At 45.3% G+C, this 14,282-nt stretch overlaps 2 protein-coding genes and 1 long non-coding RNA gene across 6 annotated transcripts; 2 read left to right on the top strand and 1 right to left on the bottom strand.

Annotated features, from left to right (window-relative positions):
• Positions 1-140: 140 nt before the first annotated feature.
• LOC112272519 lies at positions 141-2,412 on the bottom strand. 2 transcript variants are annotated; one of them, XR_002966478.1, is made up of 3 exons: positions 2,278-2,412; positions 566-2,166; positions 141-486 (listed from the first exon to the last, which is right to left on the bottom strand). It is a non-coding gene; the product is annotated as an uncharacterized LOC112272519 (long non-coding RNA). The 2 variants fall into 2 exon arrangements; XR_002966477.1 differs by having other exon boundaries at positions 141-616; positions 2,278-2,407.
• LOC100830470 (cleavage and polyadenylation specificity factor subunit 2) lies at positions 2,329-11,450 on the top strand. Of its 3 annotated transcripts, none has more exons than XR_002966475.1 (18): positions 2,329-3,093; positions 4,062-4,230; positions 4,415-4,511; positions 4,581-4,710; positions 4,792-4,907; positions 5,219-5,313; positions 5,403-5,554; positions 5,712-5,769; positions 5,835-5,942; positions 6,381-6,633; positions 7,022-7,203; positions 7,492-7,587; positions 7,720-7,818; positions 9,339-9,557; positions 9,715-9,759; positions 10,328-10,492; positions 10,868-10,942; positions 11,071-11,450. XR_002966475.1 is itself a non-coding variant. In XM_010240235.3 (18 exons), exons 1-18 carry the CDS (start codon positions 2,945-2,947, stop codon positions 11,167-11,169), a joined length of 2,220 nt encoding a protein of 739 aa, XP_010238537.1. In that variant the 5' UTR covers positions 2,329-2,944; the 3' UTR covers positions 11,170-11,450. The 3 variants fall into 3 exon arrangements, 2 of the variants coding, with proteins under 2 accessions (XP_010238537.1, XP_003578687.1); XM_010240235.3 differs by having other exon boundaries at positions 9,339-9,470; XM_003578639.4 differs by having other exon boundaries at positions 2,945-3,093; positions 4,584-4,710; positions 9,339-9,470; positions 11,071-11,169.
• Positions 11,451-12,538: 1,088 nt separating this feature from the next.
• Positions 12,539-13,027, top strand: LOC104585153 (actin cytoskeleton-regulatory complex protein PAN1-like). Its single transcript, XM_010241156.1, has one exon. It carries the CDS (start codon positions 12,539-12,541, stop codon positions 13,025-13,027), a length of 489 nt encoding a protein of 162 aa, XP_010239458.1.
• The last annotated feature ends 1,255 nt before the right edge of the window (positions 13,028-14,282 follow it).

Raw genomic sequence — 14,282 nt, 5'->3', positions numbered from 1 at the left:
AGCATCGACTGCATGCATTGGCAGTGGAAAAATTGCCCTACTGCACACAAAGATTTTTTTGTTGGCCATAAGCGTGTACCCACAATCATTCTTGAAGCCGTTGCTTCACAAGACCTTTGGATCTGGCATTCTTTCTTTGGTTTACCAGGATCCCATAATGATATAAATGTTCTTCACCGTTCACCTGTGTTTGCGAATCTAGCTGAAGGGCATGCTCCAGAAGTGAATTATACCATCAATGGTCGCAACTACAACATGAGGTATTACCTTGCAGATGGCATATATCCGCGATGGGCCACATTCGTGAAGACAATTCCAAATCCAACAACTGAAAAAAATAAACATTTTGCACGATGCCAAGAAGCTTGTCGGAAGGATGTTGAACGAGCCTTTAGAGTTCTGCAAGCTCGTTTTGCCATTGTACGTGGACCAGTAAGGTATTGGGATTTGGAAACACTCGGAGAAATCATGACAGCTTGTATCATCCTGCATAACATGATAATAGAAGATGAGCGTGAAAGTCATGTAGACTACCGATTTCAGAACATGGGAGAACTGGTGACACCTTCTCGTGAAGAGGTAGCTACATTGACTCAGTTTCTTCAAGCTCACAGCGCTATTCGAAACAAAAAGTTCATTGTCAGCGTCAAGTTGATCTAGTTGAGCACTTGTGGCAGATCCGCGGAGAGATGTAGCTTTCATAAGTGGTAGTAATAATGTAGTGTATGAGATCTCTAATATGTTTTTAAATTATGGTGGGGTGTAAGCAGTGCCTGTATCATTTTCTACATAATGCAATGTTACTCTCCTAATGCACATCTAGCAAAATTGCAACAATTTCCTATTTCTTCCCCTCTCCTTCTATTTCTCATCTCTTTCTCCCTCTCCACCTATTTCTTAGTATCTCTTTCTCCTCTCCCTCTCTGCTTCCTCTCCTTTCTTCTCCACAAAACACCCCCCGCGGCCCGCGCCTCTTCCTCTCCCTCTTCCCTACCGAGCAGACCACCTTGCTGGCCGCCGCGCCCACCTCTGGTCGCCACTCCTCGCGTCTGGCTCCGGCCGGCTCGTGGCGGGAGAAAGGAGAAGGAGGGTGCCAGACTCGTTTTGGCGAGAGGGATTGCCCCGGGCATGGATAGGGGAGGCCTCCACCTCCCCGATCTGTAGGGGAGAAGGAGGGACGGATCGGGGACGCCGATTTTTCGGGGGCTCGATAGGGGAACTGCTGGACACACGTTTTTGCGTTTTCTCCCCTAAAAACGTTATCGGGGAGGTTATTGGGGAGCTGTTGCTGGATTTGCTCTTAGGGCAAGTCCAGCAGTTCCCCTAAAATATGTCCCCTATATCTCAAAATGAGGGACTCCTCTAAAAATTTTCTCTCCTAAAAATTGTCCAACTCCAGCAGTTTCCCTAAAAGATCTCACATATTCTATATTTTAAGAATTTTGTGTAACTACCATTTTCTTTTTCTTTTTTTTCATTGGATTTCTCCCTCTCCCTCTATTTCTTCCCGGACTGAGATCCAGTGCCCTGCCAGAGGCAGGGCACGGCGTGCCCTTCTCCCATATATCCACCACTCATTCAAATGTGACGGTCAGCAAGGATTCACTCCCCATGGGAGGCACTTGTGCTGTCAAAAAACGAGCACAGGAAACACTTCGCAAGGTTCGGCTCTCCTGCCGCCGTTGTCGAGGGAAAGGGATGGGATGGAACTCCGGCGGCGCGCGGACGAGGGCTTCCTGATGCCTCCATAGAAACCGTCGCCATGGATGGTTGTGAGTCAGGAATCCGCCGCGACGCAAGGCTGCAAGGGGTCTCCGGATTTGGGGGTGGTCCTTTCAGCAGCAGGCGGGCATGCGTCAACGAGAGAGTTTGAGAGGTAGACGAGCACGAGGGCAGGCGTCACCGCCCAGCACTGGAGCACCCAGTGTCCGCAGCGACCTGCCCTTGGAGGAGCAGCCTGGGGTGGTCACAGGGGGAGAGAAGGAAGCCGACGGCACGGGGCGTCAAACCGGCGACGCGAGATGGTCGCATGGGGAGCGGGAGGAGCAGGCCGCGTGGGGCGTCGGAGCAGGGGGAGCGGAGGGAGCCGGCATCCCAGTTGGTGGGCGTGCCATTTCACGCGGCGGCGGCGGCCGGCGAAGCAGAAGTCCTGCGCCGTTTCCTCGTCTAATCGAAGAAATGACTTCGTGAGCATTTTTTTTTTACAGTATCAAGGGCTGTTAATATTTGCTGACGTCAGATTGGAACGGACGGTGGACGAGGATGAGCAGGGCATACCGAGCCGTCTCTGCTTCCTCCTTTCTTCACCACCGAGCCGTCAGCCGCCCCTGCTCCTTCTCCCAAAATCCCGGCAAGCCAGCCCGCCCGCGCCTCACCTCCACCTCGAGAAGAACCGCGACGCTTCCACGAAGCTCCCGCCGCATTCGCCTTGGTGCCCCGCGCCCCCACGCTCCCCCGCATCGGAGCTCCATGCCGCCGGCCGCTCGCCGCCGCCGACAGCTGCTTCCCGACCTCCTCTGACCCAGCCGCCAAGTCTAGGAGCACCGCGCCGCTGCCAGGAATCTCCTGCTGCCCTTGAATCGAATCCCCGCCAACCAGAGCCGCCCCGCCTCGAAGCTCTGTCCCGGCGAAAGCTCGTCGCCGTCGCTAGCTTCTTCCGGAGTCAGATCCGTGTGGTGGCGGGAGGAAGCCAGCGGTTGCTCCCTCGCGCGGATAGGGGAGGGCTCGGGCGCCCCGATTTGTAGGGGAGAAGGAGAGGAGAATAGGGGACGCGGATTTTTTGGGGAAGTGATAGGGGAACTGCTGGAGAGCTGTTTTGGCCGTTTTCCCCCTAAAAATCGGATCGGGAAGGGTATAAGGGGACTGCTGGACTTGCTCTTACACCCTCCATCTCTAGCGCCCAACTCCACTTGCCGTCGCCGTCCGTCGCCGCCGGCGGAATCAAATGGGGACGTCGGTGCAGGTGACGCCGCTCAGCGGCGCGTACGGGGAGGGGCCCCTGTGCTACCTGCTCGCGGTCGACGGGTTCCGCTTCCTCCTCGACTGCGGCTGGACCGACCACTGCGACCCCTCCCTCCTCCAGCCCCTCGCCAGGTAAGCTCGCTACCCGACCTACCCCCGGAAGCTGCTGCTCCTTCAGTCATTCCGTCCCCTGCGAGCTTGCTTGTCTCCATGCTGGCGCCAGTGTTCGCTGGCGAGGCTGCCTTGCCGGACGTATGCCACCTGCTCGACGAATTGTGTCAACTAGGGCGAGGCATTCTCTCGGAATCTCGGATGGAAGTGCAGCCATGCGCACCACCTGCTCGATCAATTACCTGCATTGATGGGGAGGACAGCGAGTACTTTACGCCTGCCCAACTAAATGGGGTTAGGACGCTAGGTATATAGTGGCTTGGTACGTCATAAGGTTTTGTTTGCTGCAATGGTTGAGATCTTTGGACTGTTTACAAAACTGACTAGTTGAACTAAATCATATGTTTAGGTGTGTCAATGTCCATCAACTCATCCTCATTTTTGTGGGTGTGGGCATGTGTAATCAATCCATATCATGGAGTGTCGCATGTATATTTCGTGTGCCAAAAATGTAGCCCAAGTTGATGCGCTGTACTTGGTTTTTGTGTGCTTTAGTTCATGTGTGTTTCCTGTAAGAGGATGCAAGTACATGCATGCTTTTACTCCATTTTACAGAGCGAATATATTTGTTGTCCTCATTTTTGTTGACTGATGTGATGATGCTACATAAATATAGCAGCCATTCTTTAGTTGATTTTATATGTGCAGCTTTAGTCAAGTGAAAATTTTCCCGTTAGGCTTTTAAATGTCCATAGATGACAAACTAGATTGTTTGCATTGCATAAATTTTTAATGTAGACTTTGGCGTGTTTCTTTCTGAAAGCCCCATACAGTATACTAATTAAATGGAGACTTTGTTTTGCTGCATATATAGCATTAGCATGCTTATTTTAGTCCAAACTGCAGCAAAACAAAGTGTCCATTTTTTATTCAAACATATTGAAGATATGTTTGACTTATGCAGATAAAGAATATTTAATATCTTTCAGGGTTGCGCCAACAATAGATGCTGTTCTTCTGTCTCATCCTGACATCATGCATCTAGGAGCTTTGCCCTATGCCATGAAGCATCTCGGACTATCTGCACCAGTTTATGTGACAGAACCTGTGTTTAGGCTGGGCCTTTTGACCATGTATGATTATTTTCTATCTAGATGGGTAAGCTTCCTTAGTGCGCATTATAATTTGCAATTAGTTGCACACTTGTCTAACCATATGTATTTCTAGTTGGGATATCCCTCGTGTGTGCGCGTAGGACCAAATGAACGTTGATGCCCATGTTTCTTCATGGCTTTTATCATCTTTCATGGTTTAATCTTATCATTTCAAATATCTTTTGCAGCAAGTTGCAGACTTTGACTTGTTTACTTTGGATGATATTGATGCTGCATTCCAAAATGTTGTGAGACTAAAATACTCACAAAATCACCTTCTTAATGGTCAGTGAGATCATGTTGATGCACACCACTTTAATGCTTAATTTTAGCCCCTCAATAATCATTTCTCAGCAGATAAAGGTGAAGGAATAGTTATTGCGCCGCATGTGTCTGGGCATCTTTTGGGGGGTACAGTATGGAAGATAACAAAAGATGGGGAGGATGTCGTCTATGCTGTTGACTTCAACCATCGGAAAGAGAGGTTCGATCCTTTGTTGTGTTTGCCCTGTCCAGATTTAGTACTCTTTAGCTTAAATAACTGAAGGATGATGTGCTTTTTCAGGCATTTGAACGGTACTGCCCTCGGATCTTTTGTACGGCCAGCTGTTTTGATTACTGATGCATACAATGCCTTGAACAATCAGGTCTACAAAAGGCAACAGGATCAAGATTTCATTGGTACAGTGCTGGACCTATCTGTCAGTACTCTTTTGCATTAGATATGTTATTCACCTCACCCCCCTCTTCCGTGATCAGATTGAGCTACTTGCTCATGATGTGTACCAATTGATATTAGGGAGATGCACGTTATTTTCTTTTTTCAAATTTTCAATATGGGGGATCTTTTTTTGTTTACTTTCATTTTCTCTGGGTCCGATGATAAACTTAAAATTATTAGAGTTCCCATTCCCAAATCACTAATTGTTTGCAGGTTATTTTACTTGCTTTAAATATCGAAACCTCATTGAAGTGTTAGTGTGTTTATGCAGATTCAATGGTGAAAGTTCTAGCAAGTGGTGGTAGTGTGCTACTGCCTGTCGATACAGCTGGTAGAGTGCTAGAACTTCTTTTAATAATGGAGCAGGTGAAATTTATTTTTATTTGATTGTACTCTTTTCATCTTTTGTCCTATTATGTTAATGATATGTAACCTTTTTTCTTGATACGTTGCAGTATTGGGCTCAACGACATTTGGTCTATCCTATCTACTTTCTGACAAATGTTTCTACGAGTACTGTTGATTATGTCAAGAGTTTTCTTGAATGGATGAGTGATTCGATCTCAAAGTCTTTTGAGCACACTAGAGACAATGCCTTCTTATTGAGGTATAGCATTTGCCATGTGATGAACATACTTCCTCGCTCTTGCTCCTGGTGGACAGTGTGTTTACAAATCCTCAAAAGAGCTTTCTTAAGTTATTTCCAATTGTCTACATAATTCTTTTATTTGATTGCTAACAAATTTATTTGTAATATGTTTCAGATATGTCTCGCTGATAATTAACAAAGAAGAGCTGGAGAAACTGGGAGATGCTCCAAAGGTTAGAGTAGCAACATATATGTCTACCATACCTTTTGAACCTTGAAGTAAACAAGTATTTTGCAGGTGGTTCTAGCGTCCATGGCAAGTTTGGAGGTTGGCTTTTCTCATGACATATTTGTTGAGATGGCAAATGAAGCCAAAAATTTAGTGCTTTTTACTGAGAAGGGGCAGGTACATCCATGTGTGCATCCTATCCAAATGGGCCACACTTCTACTCAATCTCTCATCCGATATTTTCAGTAGCTTGTCACCTTAAATACACTGTCATAGGAATTTTGGAGCTTTGAATGTATAAATGACTAGAGGGCTAGTTCACACTTATTCGAAACTTTGAATATGAAAGGATCTATCTTTATTGTTTAAAACTGAAAATTGCATGATGTGAAGGTGCTTTAATGAATTAATTGCTGAATGGACCTTTATTACTTGTGGAAAAGAAAAATTATGAAGCATAACCTCCTCAAGTTTACAATCATCTATGCCTTCATGTTCCATAGATTTGACTGTAAAGATCAACCAAGTGTCTTCATTTTTTTCATTTAGTAGCGGAATTCTAGCATTGCATGTATGTATTTGCAAATGTTTGATTAAAACATATTCCCCTTCCAGTTTGGGACACTTGCTCGCATGCTTCAAGTGGATCCACCCCCCAAAGCTGTAAAGGTCACTATGGGCAAGCGAATTCCTTTAGTTGGTGATGAGCTGAAAGCTTATGAAGAGGAACAAGAACGGATAAAAAAGGAAGAATTGCTAAAGGCTAGCCTCAGCAAAGATGAGGAGCTAAAGGCTTCTCATGGATCAAATGCAAAGGCTTCTGATCCCATGGTCGTTGATGCAAGTTCGTCTCGTAAATCATCCAATGGTATAAGATGGCTACACATTTTTTTTTGTGAAACTTCCATTTGGCTGTTTCATACTTGATCCTTTCTTATTTGCAATTGCACAGTACAGTTCTAAATATTATGTGTCTCCTGATAACCAGTTCTAGTCTTCTACACTACTGTCTGTCTGACAGTTTCAATGACTATTCTACTTTTTGTTCTTTTTCTGCTTGCCTTGTGTTGACCTGATGGATTTCATTATCCTCGTTATTCTTGTTTACTATACTGAAAAAGCAAATTGATGGTAACATATCTGTTGTTCCATCTATGTTCCCCAAACAGATCTTGTGTTTAAAGTCTTTACTATCTGATTATGAGGGAGTAATATTTTATATGTAGTTAACTGCCTTTACTTTCTGATTCCATCAGCTGGCTCACATGTTGGCGGAAATGTGGATATTCTAATCGATGGATTTGTCCCTTCGACGACCAGCGTTGCTCCAATGTTTCCTTTTTTTGAAAATACTGCTGACTGGGATGACTTTGGCGAGGTCATCAATCCTGATGATTATATGATGAAACAAGACGAAATGGATAATAATATGATGCTTGTAAGTTATTTATGCTGTCACTATTCCCTTTGACTATTGAGTATTTTTGTCCATTGTTACTTAGTTGCATGGCTGTCACATACAATTATTGTGTTGGAGTGATCTCTTTGAAGACTGTGTTTTCCTTTTTGAAAACTGCAAGAAGTTTTAAATGATAAGTGAAAAACACATGGGACTTTCTTGCCCTCTTCAAATTCAAATGGTTGTTCATTTGTTTTTCTTTACATGAAAAGGTCTTACATACTCTAGTCGCGTATCCTAGGTTATTAAACACATTTTTTATTTCAGGGTGCTGGAGATGGTATGGATGGTAAGCTTGACGAGGGCTCAGCACGCTTGCTTCTTGATTCAGCACCTTCAAAAGTTATTTCCAACGAGATGACTGTAAGTTTCTTTTCTCTCTTTTATTCAGTCTATGCATCTATATCAAAGATATAAATGTACTTATATCCAAGATAGGTGTATGTCTATCTAGATTGCACTTTTGCATCTGTATGTATATTTGGCATTTTTCAGGTGCAAGTGAAGTGCTCATTGGTGTATATGGACTTTGAAGGTCGGTCTGATGGGCGTTCTGTAAAATCAGTTATTGCTCATGTAGCCCCACTGAAACTTGTACGTGTCTTTAGTTGAATTTTTTTTATCTGATAGCATGCATGGTTTTAGTTGAACGGTTTTGACTTATTTGCTCTTTGGTCATTTTTTCATAGTTTGAAATTGTCTTTAAGTCTATGTTCTGCACTTGCATTATTGAATCCGAAGGTAGTTAGACCATGTGAATGTAATATACTCCCTCCGTCCCATATCAAGTGCCAAAATATCTATTACTATCTATTAAATTACAAACGGTGGTGATGGCGGACGTCCGTAGGTTTTTTCATCAAAATTACCTCACAATGCCATCGCTCATCCGCTACCCCAACCCCTTAGCTTCCCCGTCCCATGTACCCTGTACCCACGAGAGAAACAGAGAAACGAGAAATCGCCCGCGGTGATGTCGTCGCCGGCTGCGGTCCCATGGCGGTGGCGTAGGCGGGCAAGTCCGCGCCGGCCAAGATCTTGCCGGAGCTGTACCCGATGGAGGACGACCTACCCTACAACTACGAGGAGGAGATCCTGCGGGAGCCGTTCAAGCTCAAGGGCTGGACGGCTGGTGGCTGCGGGAGCCTTGAGCTTGCTCACGCAAGGCCGCCGCTCCTTCAACCGCGCGATGCCCGTCCCCCAGCACGACCGCATCTGGCCGCTCTACCTACGGCTAGCCTTGCTCCCGGCGTTCCCTGTCGAGACGTCGCTTCGCGTGTTCCGCCACTACCTCCAGTACGACCCCTCCCATGTTGTGGACTTTGTCGAATTCCTCATCTCTGCCGAGCACTGGCAGGAGGCCGCTGACCGCCTCGCCTCCGTGCTCAACGACGATGGTTTCCGCTCTGTGAACGGGGAGACCAGACACCAACTCGATCTGGTTCGAGTTCTGCAAGATCCTTACCAAGCACGCCGATGAGGTCGCTGGGCTAAAGGTGGACTCATACCGCAGGTTCACTGATGAGGCTGGCAAGCTGTGGACCTCATTGGCTGATTACCCGCAAAAAAAGATTACAAGGTCAGGAGGATGGCTAGCCGTTGGTTGGATCACAGACCAGAGCTCCTTAGCAGTGTGCATGCTATTGAGTACTCCCTCCGATTCATAATAAGTGTCTTTGATTTAGTGCAATTTTATGTGACTTAGAAAGGCACTGACGGGAGTGAAAAAGTCGTCATTGCTTTTTTTTTACAGCAATCGTCATTGTTTGTTCGTGAACAAAAGAAAATGTTTTTGTAAATCTTGCCGTAGCAACGCACGGGCACTGCACTAGTTACATGTATCTAGATGTATTTTAGTATATAGATATGCCCATTTTTAGACAAATTTGAGTCACTTAATATGGGACAGAGGGAGTAGCATATTTATCCACTTGAGGGTGGACATGCCACCAAAAACTTTGTGTACACTTCCCGGGGAAAAAACTTTGTACACATAATTACTCTCTGGTGATTCTTGTTGTGATTTAGGCGTTTAGCAGGTGACTTCAGTTACACGCTTGCTTCTTGTTGTCAGTGCTTGCTCATATTCTGAATCTCTTCTTGTATTTTTCCAGGTTTTGGTACATGGGTCAGCAGAAGCTACTGAACATTTAAAAATGCATTGTGCAAAGAACTCAGACTTGCATGTTTATGCTCCTCAGATAGAAGAAACAATTGATGTAACTTCAGACTTATGTGCTTACAAGGTTAGTTTGTTAGCTGCCAAGCTCTTTCTTAGTAGAGCATCACTTAGGACTTGAAGATCATGAATGTAAAGCCATCGTCAGATACTGGTATGTTAATTCATATACTCCTATCTGATAGAAGAGCAGCAGCAGCAGCAGCAAGAACTTTATGTAAATGGGCTAGGAGGGTATCGGAACTTTGTAACCAATCATACATATACAGACTTGCTAGTTTTGTAATGTCTATGCTGTTATGCAATTTCAGGTGCAACTTTCAGAGAAGTTAATGAGCAATGTCATTTCTAAGAAGGTAAGGGACTATAACTCTGTGAGTTATATTTGCTTCCTTGAATGTTAGTATACTCTATTCAATTTATTGAGTTACCTTGATATGGACGTTATGCCATGATATAAATTTTTGATAGTAGCATTCTAATGGTTCACAGTTCTCTTTTTGGATAGACTAGCTCCTAAAGTGCTCAGAGCTCATTTAGAGCTCCACAAGTGAGGTCGTTACACACAAAACTCAAAAAAGGCTTGAACTTGTAGGTTCTTTTAATAGGGTTCCCTCTAAAAGGCTAATTGCTTTTCAACTGAGCAGTCTATTCCATTTCCCAGCCAGTTACCAGCCATAAACACTGAACAAAATGCCAAACCAGTTGAATTTGCTCATAAACGCTGAGCCATCCATGCCAAAAACTTGGCAAGTGACCACCATAAACCACCTACCTGGTCTGACTCTTGATCGGTGTTGTTTGTCCATATGGTTTTGTTCCATTTGGTTCTTTTTGAATCCTTCACACCATTGTTCATTTACATCGCTGGTAGTTTTTTGTTGTTGTTTAAGAAAGCACCTCTCGCACTAAAACTGTCTGCAGTTGGGCGAGCATGAAATTGCGTGGGTTGATGCAGAAGTTGGAAAAGTGGATGAGAAGCTTAATCTGCTACCCCCCTCGTCAACTCCATCTGCCCACAAATCAGTTCTTGTTGGTGATCTGAAATTGGCCGATTTCAAGCAATTCCTAGCAAATAAAGGTCTACAGGTTGGTCTCCGTATACAATTATCATTAGTATCTGTATGATATGGTTGCCTTAGTCATCGGGTCGTTCACATTTTAGTTTTAGAATGGTAATTGGATTTTTCTTTTCTCATATTTCTGTATCATTCCGTGGAACATAGGGGTATAAAACGTGTTATTAGATCAATTAGCCGATACCATGTTAAGAACGGACCACAGAGTTGCAACGTTCGCCCACTCACGTGCAAAAATGGTTATCAGATGGCACCTCTCAGGAGCAAACTTTAGTTCATATAACCTACATACTTTACGGTTTGAGTTCAGAAATTGATTCTGAAAGCTGTAACCACTAAAATTATTGAGACCATGGAAATTTAGCGCTAAGAAAATTCCTTGCAGGTTGAGTTTGCTGGGGGTGCTCTACGGTGCGGCGAGTACATCACAGTGCGCAAGATTGGTGATTCTAACCAGAAGGTAACGATTGAACTGCCATACAATTTGGCAGTAGTTTGACTATTTATTTAATACTAGTATTTATTTTGAGGGGCACACCACAATTTTGATTTGATGGTCGCATGTTCTCGCCAAACACGGAATTGCAGGGCAGCACGGTTTCGCAGCAGATTGTGATCGAAGGTCCGCTGTGCGAGGACTACTACAAGATCCGTGAGCTCCTTTACTCCCAGTTCTTCTTGTTGTAAGGCCTGTCGCATTCGGAGCGGCACCATTGCTGCCGTGTGCTGTGTAAAACCGACAGAAGAGGATACTGCTTGTATTAATCAATTACTAATCCTGGGAATCCCTGTTGTACAATTCTCACATATTTGTCTCCCGAAAGTTCAGGTTACTGCTCACTGATCCTGTAGTTGGTTGTTTTCAAGTTTTTTTTTTAAGTTTTTCGTGTAAATGTGGACTTTATTAGTTTTATAAACTTGGTAAAACAAGGGGAAAAAGCGCTGAGGGCTCCGGAGTGTTCTTTGCATGTCTGGAAGACTCCGTTCCTGTATGATTGGACTATTCGGACTATAGGACTATTTGGAGTGTTCTAGTGGGATGTGGGCGCTGGACGGCCCGTGCCACTGTAATGTTCTTGTATGTTCTGGTAGGTGTGCCATCTTGTCTCACTCCATGCATCATCATCATACATGCCATCATCGAGGGCCAACTCCAGCCCCGAAAATGACACAAACACATGCAGGGAGATCACTGGTTAGCTAAATGGTATTGCTGCATTTATTGTTGCGGCCAATTATCGTAATCTCGTATGTATTAGCCGTTTTTATCTATTTCCTTGTTTGGATGACTATTTTTTTGCCTGTTTTCATGGTCATTTTTCATAAATTATAAAATAAGTTCAGCCCGATTTAGCAACCTTGAACTCAGCCTGAATCGAATTCCTTGGCAATTCCTAACTAGCGAAATCTTCAGCTCAAAACGGACTTGGAACTCAAATTCTAGATATCAGCCTGTTGACTTGCGAACGCTCAGTGTTCAGTGTATGCAAAGCAATAAAACTGGTTTGCAATCTTTTTTGAGAGGAAACTCGTTTACGATTTTGCAAGGCTTCATCATAAAGCAAGTGTTCTCGGCCTCTATCACTGTTGCCGTCTGTTGAGAATAATTATTTATGATCAATTAGATTAATTATTAGTTAGTTAATGATTAATCAGGTAGTTAGTTATGTAACTGTTCGTGTTCCAAATTTTGAGAAATTTGAGATGCGAAGGCAAAAGTTTGGGACACCAATACATGTATAAATATCATCATCAATCAATGGAATAGAACAAGAATTTCATTTTAACACGTTATCAGTCACCTTTGCTCTACAATCAAAAAAAGGTGAGAAACAATGGCAATCTATGATCTGCCTATAGTTCTTGTCGCCCTTCTTGAGTTCTTCGCCAAGGAGCAAGTCGTCGGGGATCTTACCGTCACCGCCGCCGTTGGGCTCGCCGCCGGTGGACCCCACGCCGCCGGTGGAAACCACGCCGCCGCCGGACCCGCTCGGGTGGCCACAATGTCCGCCGCGGCCGCCGGTTCGCCGCCATAGAGTCTCGTGCCGACCCCAGCATGGCTGCATCGAACCCCGCAGCGCCGGCCTCGTCGGAATACTCGCCGGCAATGGGATGGATACTCACGGGCCCGGCGCCGCCCATGATAGGTGAAGATGACGACTTCGCGGCCGCCCTTGCTCCGCCCCCACTGCCGCTCTTCTGCCCCGTACACGGGTACGGGCCGTGCCCGGCGAGGGACGGCACGGCGCCGCTCCTCCCATCTCCGACTCCTCCTGCGCCGGGCGCCGAAGCCGCTCCACTGGTCGCGGACGCTGGGCCTCCGGCCGCCGACTCCGCTCCACCTCCGGCCTCCAACCTCGTTCCTCCACCCTATGAAGATGAAGGCGAGGTCGTCGACGACGTCCACCCGGAGGCGAGGCGCTTCCTCCGCAAGTTTGCGGCCGCCATGGCCGCTCACCGCGATGGGCCGGCCGGCGGCGGTTGGAATCCGGCCGCCCTCGGTTTCTCCTCCTCCAACGAGGGGGGGCTCCCCTACTCCATCTAACTACGCCGGCAAGGGAGGCGGGCGGACGGAACACGGCGGCGGCGGGGTGTGGGGAGCAGTGGAGGCGGCGGCAGTTTTGGGCAGGGAAACCCTAACCCTAACCGCCCGCCCCACGCCCTTTTATCCCCTCTGCCCGCGCCCCTCAGCCCGACCTGGGCCGGCCGAAAGGCCGCCGAGGCCCACGCCCACGCCCCGAGCCGCTTGCATGCGCGCGCCCTCCCCACTGACTAAGGCCATTTTGCAGAAAAGCCCAAAACTTTCGGCTATTTGCGATTTGGTCCATGTATCTATTTATAATTGTATTTTACATATTTATAGGTCCCTGCACTTATATTTATTTAGATTCCAGTGGTTTTTAGGATATATTCCTACTAAAAGACATATTCCTATGTAAATGTCAATGTAAATATTGTCGTGTTCAATGTGTTTGTATAATATACATCCCCTATTACATGTGATATTTACACTTTGCAATTGAGATTTTTATTTCTTGCATTTTTGAGAGTTTTGCTTCAACAATTAAGTCCCAAAAAGGCACCAAAAATGCCCAAAAATTGACTTGATTCAAGAAAAATATCCATTCATGATAAACAAAATTATCACCAAGTGACTACCTCAATTTAATATATACAAATCACAAGGTACTATAGACTTTCAATAACGGTAAAACGATATATTGCGTTGAATGTTCCGTGGGAACATACACCTTATTGAAAGCAGCGAATTATTTCGCGTAGTGCTGAGAGATCTATATTGTGTAAATACGCATAATGACTACCTTCAACGTGCTCTTCCAATATTAAATAACACAAGGTGCTACGGTTTTTTTCAATAACAGTAAAACGATATATTGTGTTGAATGTTCCGTGGGAACATACACCTTATTGAAAGCAACGAATTATTTCGCGTAGAGCTGAGAGATCTACACCAATAAATCGGGGATTATCTTCAAAGTGTTATTTGAGGTCTACACTATACAAATTTAACATTGATTAAATTTCATGCATTTTATTGCAATTTATTTACAACAATGACCACAATATTTTGGGTTTACCTACTAGTAATTGACAAAATCAATGGTTTTTCAATCCCATGTAGGACAAAATGACCGGGAAAGAGTTTGATGAACTCGCCCTCGACGGTCAAAACTATCCAACTTGGGCAATGGACGTAAAAGTGAGCCTTGCGTCGCGCGGACTTTCAGCGGCCATACAACCTCCTATAGAGGGACAACCGCCAATCACAGATCTACACA

Source organism: Brachypodium distachyon, chromosome 4 (assembly GCF_000005505.3).
Source record: "Brachypodium distachyon strain Bd21 chromosome 4, Brachypodium_distachyon_v3.0, whole genome shotgun sequence".
Taxonomy (NCBI): domain Eukaryota; kingdom Viridiplantae; phylum Streptophyta; class Magnoliopsida; order Poales; family Poaceae; genus Brachypodium; species Brachypodium distachyon.
The sequence above is the reverse complement of the archived record's forward strand: the minus strand, read 5'-3'. Positions and strand labels throughout refer to the sequence as shown.